This window comes from Pollicipes pollicipes, unplaced genomic scaffold (assembly GCF_011947565.3).
Source record: "Pollicipes pollicipes isolate AB1234 unplaced genomic scaffold, Ppol_2.1 Scaffold_3087;HRSCAF=3621_pilon_pilon_pilon, whole genome shotgun sequence".
Lineage (NCBI taxonomy): Eukaryota > Metazoa > Arthropoda > Thecostraca > Pollicipedomorpha > Pollicipedidae > Pollicipes > Pollicipes pollicipes.
In genome coordinates this window covers 16,558,555-16,565,640 of record NW_023596225.1, presented here as the reverse complement: position 1 = coordinate 16,565,640, position 7,086 = coordinate 16,558,555, and the positions used below count along the sequence as shown (strand labels likewise).

The following is a 7,086-nucleotide window of genomic DNA, read 5'->3' as shown; positions in this document are numbered from 1 at the left end:
GCACTTAGATGGTTTGAGTTTGGTTTTGATGCTGCACTAACGAAGCAGCTCGCTACCGCGTTTTTACCTCCTACTGTCTAGAGGCTGAATGGTGACTTTTAGCGGCCGGGTCGCTTAAAGTGCATTTCATTGAGTTGCAAAGATAGTCCGTGGCTATCTTCAGATTTGGATTTAATGTATTAATGACTGAGTGATGCGCAACCGGGTTTTCCGCATGTACAAATATGAGCAAAAAAGGAACCCTTAGCTAACTGGAAATGACCTAGTGCTTTACCTCTAGCTGCCTGAAGGCTTCATGTAAAGGCCAGGTCATCAAAAGCGCGAATGTCTGACGTCATGGCGAACGCGTGGCCGTGATCAGATTTGGATTCTATGCATTAAGCGTAACGCCTCAAAAAGTGACGTGCTTTTAAGCTTAAGGTGTGAACCGAACACGGATGCGTGCTTGTCGTGATAAGAAGCCAACGGTATCCGCTTTTAAGATTTTGCGAGGTTTAAAAAGCACCAAAACATTATTTACGGCCACACCTGACCATTATGTTACGCTACCCTCCCCTTTGATGCACCGTGATACACTATATCACGGTCCATCAAAGACCCCTCTCCCTCCATGAATAACGTACAGTGGCCCAGGCAAAGCGGGCAAAGGGGCACGTGGTGCCTAAGACACCCTTGACCCCCTCAGATCCCTTTAGGCACCTGGTCCCTTGGGTCCCCTCGCCCCGAACTTGAAAACGAACGAACAAGAACCCGACTTGAATGCCCGAAGTGCCCAAATGATTGGGCGAGGGTCATTTTAAGGGGCCGACAGTGCAGAACCCTCAAACGCCTGTCGGAGGACCCTTCGCGTCGGCCGGAGTCCCGAGTCGATACGGGCCTTTATATCGGTCAGGCACCACCAGTACCGAACAGTCGGCTCCGTGTCGGTCAGAGTCCTGGGGTCCGCTTCCCAAGCAGGAACAAGGCCGGTGCCCGATATGTGCACTAATCGCGGTCCCTGAAACAATGAGGGATCTGTGTTGATCGGGGCCACAGTGTCTAACAGGGGTCTTATGTCTGCGAGGAGCCCGAGTCTTACAGTGAAGTATTTGCTGAAGAGAAAGACAGACGGGAACCCGAACGCCAGAGGGCCTCTCGCGTTGGTCGGGGTCATCCGACAATGACAGGAGATATGAGGACTTACGATTATAGTCCATCATGACACAATATCATTCAGGGACCCTAGTACCGAGCGGGTGCTCTCCATCCCATTTCAACCAAGGGTCGTTAGGCCTAACTCGAGTCTGCCAATTATTGGACACCTGAGGCGATAATGAGCCGTTTGGTCAATACGTTTGTCCAGGGACATCTATGCTTCTACAGATTCGTCTGGTAAAAAACTACATGCGATACCAGGGTATGAGTCTACGCATTCGCAATCCTAAGAGCAGGAAACTGAGGGCCGGGGCTGGGTTTCCGTCCAACCGACCGGAGTTGGCCGCTGTAGCTGACCCAGGCGGTGGGCGTCGGGCGCGCGAGAACGATCGCTGTGAAGCAATGCTTCCGGAATCCTTTCAAAATAAATTCGCACAGTTTGAAGTTAAGACTGGGGCGTATATTTTACCTATTCAACCTTGAGATCGTTACCTGAAAACACCAAGAAACAACACGTCACAGCTGCAGCTGTACAGCAACACAAAAATAGAGATTCTACGTTAACTTTTCAGCAGCACCACCAGATTCTATCACGAGTTCGCGGTGCTGTAGATACTAATTCATTCTCATCATCAATATAAATAAAGGACTCAGCAGGCTTCAAAAACGCAGCGGGAATTTCCCTTCGACGTCCTTATTGGCATGCTAAGGGGTCCAAAGAAATTTCACTCAGATGCGTCATTGCTTTTTGTTCGCCGTTAACCACCGCCTTATATAATTTGCCACAGTGCCGACGACGCGAGGTCCGGAGAGACTGCAACGCCGGCCGTCGAGCTTCTGTTTCTAAGGCTTGTGAGCTCGGATCTTCATAACTAACAAACCAAGTTTTTCACTACTCAATAATGAAAAAAGGTTGAACATCCCCTACGAATATGGGCTAGCCATGTGAGTAGATATAACATTTTGACCCCATTTAGACCTGCAATGCACGTTCACGAGTCTTCAATATCTCTGCAGGAAATATCTCTATTATGGTTGATTCAGTGTACGGACTTTAAAATACAGACACAGGTATATCTTCCGGTGGCTTCTGGTTGCTGAAAAATTGAGGACGATAAGAGGAATAGTACAGGGAAAAACGAGTCCCATCGAAATTATGCGGCCGTATCTGGTGGTTCTTTAGCGGCCTTTTACTACCTTTCTCTTTATATTTTTAGCGGCCTTTCACCCTTTATCGACCCCGTGACCCACTCGTTATCCTCTCCCTAACCAACCTGACCTAAGCCTCCAGCTGCGCCCTTGCGTAAGATTAACGTTGGCAAATACAACTTGTTCCTGCCACATCCGGAAACGCAGGCCGACAGCGTTCAAGGATGATCGCATTGTCTACCACGTAAGCCGAGCTTTTCCACATGTTGACGTCGCGTGAACCAACCGTCGACTGGTCCCCCTCCACGCTAACCCACTATCTTATACAACCTTATCATGTTCCGCCATCATCCACCATTATGATAGCCTGCTATCTGCCCTGCTCGCCTCCAACTCACGTCAAGGATCGCCTCCTGACCGAGCGAACACGCCGACTGCGCCAGGACCAACCAACTGGCGCCTGCTAACCATCACACCAGGAGGATGCCGGAGAAATCCCGGCCGGGGGTAAACAATCGGCCTCGGGCTGGACGGCGACAGTCACTGCTAGATCAGTGCCCGTAGCGTCACCTCACAGGGCGTTACGACACCTTGCGACACCATGGGCACCTCTATACATAGAGCACTGTTGATCTTCTTGTTCTTATTCCCCATTTCGGCAAACGTCACCGTGGAATTCATCTCGGAGTTTGCCATCTCTTGCAGCTGGTTTCTGGACATTTTTAGCTTACAATTTAGGACTGGTTGTAACACGACTGTCCCACTGAGTAATGATCTTGCCTGCCATGAACTTGAACTCGCCTGCCCTGTCATTGAAAAGGTTATGAATTAGACTGGCCTTCACCACTTCTTCGTCATCTGTCTTGTCAAAGTTTACGTAGAGTGACCGACTTCCTGCGCTGTGCACACGGAGTGACTCTCATCACCCTGGGCCGTCCACACGGAGTGGCACTCATTAGCCCAAGCCGTGCACACGGAGTGGCTCTCATCCCCCTGAGCCGTGCACACGGCAATGGCTTTCACCATCCTGAGCCGTGCACACGGAGTGGCTCTCATCAGCCCAAGCCGTGCACACGGAGTGGCACTCATCAGCCCAAGCCGTGCACACGGAGTGGCTCTCATCACCCCGAGCCGTGCACACGGCAGTGGCTCTCACCATCCTAAGCCGTGCACACGGAGTGGCTCTCATCAGCCCAAACCGTGCACATGGAGTGGCACTCATCAGCCCAAGCCGTGCACACGGAGTGGCTCTCATCAGCCCAAGCCGTGCACACGGAGTGGCGCTCATCACCCTGGGCCGTGCAGTGAGCATTTGAGGCTGCTTTGTGTCGGGAAGTATTTTTGATGACTGACAAACAAAACACGGTGCTCAAAGGATCCCTTTCTTAATTAAAGGTACCGTGTGCGTCACTCCGTTATCGGTATCGATATCATGCAGCGCGATTTTGGTATCGTTGGTATCATTCCGTACCACGTGTATAACGTGGCCGTCCGTTCTGCCGCGGAGAGCCAGGCGAAGCTGATCCATCCTCTGATCAAGTTACAAGAAATGCTTGCCCGGCCCATTTCCGATCAAGCCAGCTTGCGCGACTATAAACGGTGGGTTCGAACCTTGGATGCTTCTGCCACACCCTGGCAGAAGGCTCTCATCGGGGTGGCTCTCACCAGCCTTAGCCGTGCACACGGAGTGACATGTCAGTAGGAATCTGGGTCGACGCTAGTGACCATCCCTGGGATTCTACAAGACCAAAGCTTCCGGTTCGCTGATCGCTCTCCGTACTCTGAGCATCACGTGACTCCTTATCTTTGACTACCATCGCGGGCTGCGCACGCCTGCACGGGTCGGCGTCAGACTTACTGGATGCTGCGCGGCAGGGTGGCAGTGAAGACATGCGCCTCCGCCTGCCGGCCCTGCAGACGGCGTCGGGTCGGGTTGCGACCCATGCCGTGGTAGACTCCTGGTAGGTCCAGTGTTCCTGCCTCGATTATGTCACTCCGCATAACAATGTTATATTTATGACGCCAGACAAAGCGCGAAACATGTTAGTCTTAACAGTAGACGATTGATTGAGTGAACGCACGCGTTATGGGCATGTAAAGCCGCGTATTAACGTGGTTTGCCCATTGCTTCTCATTCACACCCCATCGGGCATCATCATCATCGGGCATCGGGCATCGGACGCATCACGATGCACGGGTACATTCATCGAGAAGCTACTGAAGTTCAAAACATGCGGCAGTCATAGCTGAGGTGTTCAGTTGGTTCCTTCTAGAAGCAACTTTATTCATAAACTATTCATAAGCTCATGGCCTATTTTCATCATACTTGGATGAAGTTCTTCCCGGTCCTGTCGGCGCTCACACTACTAAGCTCAAGACAAAATGACGCCCGAATGAGGCGAAATCAGCTTAACGAGGCGCCCGTGCATTTGATGTTTTTGGCCAATTAGCGCGACTATCCCAACACGTCAATCGATAATATGACAACACGCCGAACGATGAAATGTCACTGACGCGATCAATGATCGATGATAAAACATTGCGTAGGTTGTCGGCCTCGAACCCACGACCCGACGCGCACGGTTGTTGACAGGCGCTATCACCGTCCAGTTATGCTATCACCGCCCAGATTCCCGGTCACAATTTGCCACCGCAGGCTCAGCATGTGCCATCTCGGATCATGATCACAGCCAGCACCCATTAAGACCAACCGTGGCCGCAATGACCCGTGTCGTGAAAACGACCGTCAGCCGTCCTCGTTATAGGCACTAAAGACCTTGAGCCCCGGGATTGCCGGGACTGATTTCGGAGCCTCCAAACAGACAATAACCAGCCTTCAGTATACCAGAGAGAGTAACTTAAACGACATTATCGAACAAACGTTGGGTACGTTGAAGCTCGCCATTTCAAGCCAATGGTGTCTGGTGACCAAATCACAGCATAAATTATCAACACTGGGCAATCTAACCAACGTTTCCCCGATCACGTCGTTCATCCGGTGCCTCTTGGCGCACTGCAGGTCGATTATCGTCAGCATGACAACCCCCGGCACATTCCGCCAGTCGTTCAGCCGCTCTGCATCTACAAGAGTCTGGTCTCAAGATGAACCTCACAGCGGTCAGAGCTCGTCGCGCGGCCGAATCGACGATCGCTCGTGCGCGTTCCATGGCTCGGCCAGCGGCAGGCTCCTCCAGAAGCGGACGCGCTCCTCGAAGGCGCGGGCCCCCAGCGACGGCGCCGCGTTCAGCCGCAGGTGGCGCTGGCTCTGCGCCGTGAAGATCGGCCAGGCGGGCGCGTCCAGCACGTCCGTGGCGGGGTAGCCGCGCCGCGCGAAGCTCGTCCACAGGCTGACCAGCAGCCGGACCATGGCGCTGCTCTGGCGAGCCACGCTCCGGCAGCGGCTGCTGGTCGCCGTGGAACAGGTAGGCCAGGTCGTCACCGTGCGTCACGTTGGACGCGGACGGCGCCGGGACCTGTAGCAGGTCGGAAAAGCGCAGCTGGCCGGCCCCCACGTGGTCCAGCACGTACTTGTAGACGGGCACGTGCTGCGAAGCCAGGTCGGCTTCGGCCGATAGGGCTAGAATGAAAAAGCGGTCGCTGAGTAGATCTACGACAGCGGCGTCACCGCGGCTCCCAAAGAAGTCCCTGATCTTAGCGGCCACATCGAGCGGCTTTTCCATCTTGCCGGAAATGCCGCCGCCACCCATGAGCTCCTCTGACACCCACGCCTCTAGATCACCGGCCTGAGCCCGCCGGAACGCCTCCTCGCGAGCGCGCGCGATGGTGAGGAGAAACAAGCCTTCGTCCTGGTTGCAGCCCATCATCCAGGGCACGTGGCTGAACTGGCCGCGCTGGAGCAGCACGTTCGGCTCCGCCGGCAGGAAGGGCGACGCGGCGTCACCGTCCACGCGGGGGTGAAACCTTTTTGGCAGGTCGCTTGTCGATGAGGCTAGCGCGCCCAGCACGCGCATGATGTCGGCCGCCGGTGCGCGACGCACGCACTCCAGCACGGCCCGGCTCTCTTCAGACGGACAGCCGAGCTCAGCAGCGAGGTGTAGCGCCAGAAGGCGCTGCTGTCCGCCTAGTGCCCAGCAGCTCGAAGCGCTGCCCGACTGGCTGACGGCCCGGTGGAAGAGGCCGGCGGATAGCGGGCTGATCACCTGCAGCGAGACGCTGGCGCCGCCAGCCGACTCGCCGAATAACGTCACCAGCTGCGGGTCGCCGCCGAAGCGGGCGATGTTGCTGCGCACCCAATGCAGCGCCAGCACCTGGTCCAGCAGGCCGATGTTGCCCGGTGCCTCCGCGTCATCCGTGGTGAAGAAGCCGAACACGTTGAGTCGGTAGTTAAGAGTGACGACCACGACGTCCTCGTCCATCAGGAAAGTCAGCGCCGAAGATATCGGCGTCGCCAGAGCCGCTGACGAAGCCTCCGCCGTGGATCCACACCATGACGGGCAGACGGGGCTCACCGTCACCGGCTGGCAGCCGGGGCGAGTACACGTTGACGAACAGGCAATCCTCCTGGCCCTCCATGGTGAAGTTACGCATCATGTTGTACTGCAGGCAGGTGGAGCCGTGCCGGGCGGCGTCGCGCACCCCCGACCAGCCGGGGTGGGCGCGCGGCGGTCGGAGGCGCAGGTCGCCCACCGGCGGCCGCGCATACGGGATACCTTTGAAGGCGGCGTACTGGCGTCCATCGAAAGAGTGAAGGGTGAATCCACGCAGCTCCCCGTCCTCGAACCGCACCACCGGCCGCTCGGCCAACGCCATCGCCAGCCACGCGAGCACGAGCAGCGCACGCAT

General features: G+C 55.5%; 1 protein-coding gene across 1 annotated transcript; it reads right to left on the bottom strand.

The window, feature by feature from the left end:
- Positions 1-5,401: 5,401 nt before the first annotated feature.
- LOC119089805 (acylcarnitine hydrolase-like) lies at positions 5,402-7,086 on the bottom strand. The gene is given in 3 exon segments (XM_037212622.1): positions 5,402-5,630; positions 5,665-6,665; positions 6,667-7,086. Coding segments are annotated over 3 exon segments (1,650 nt in total).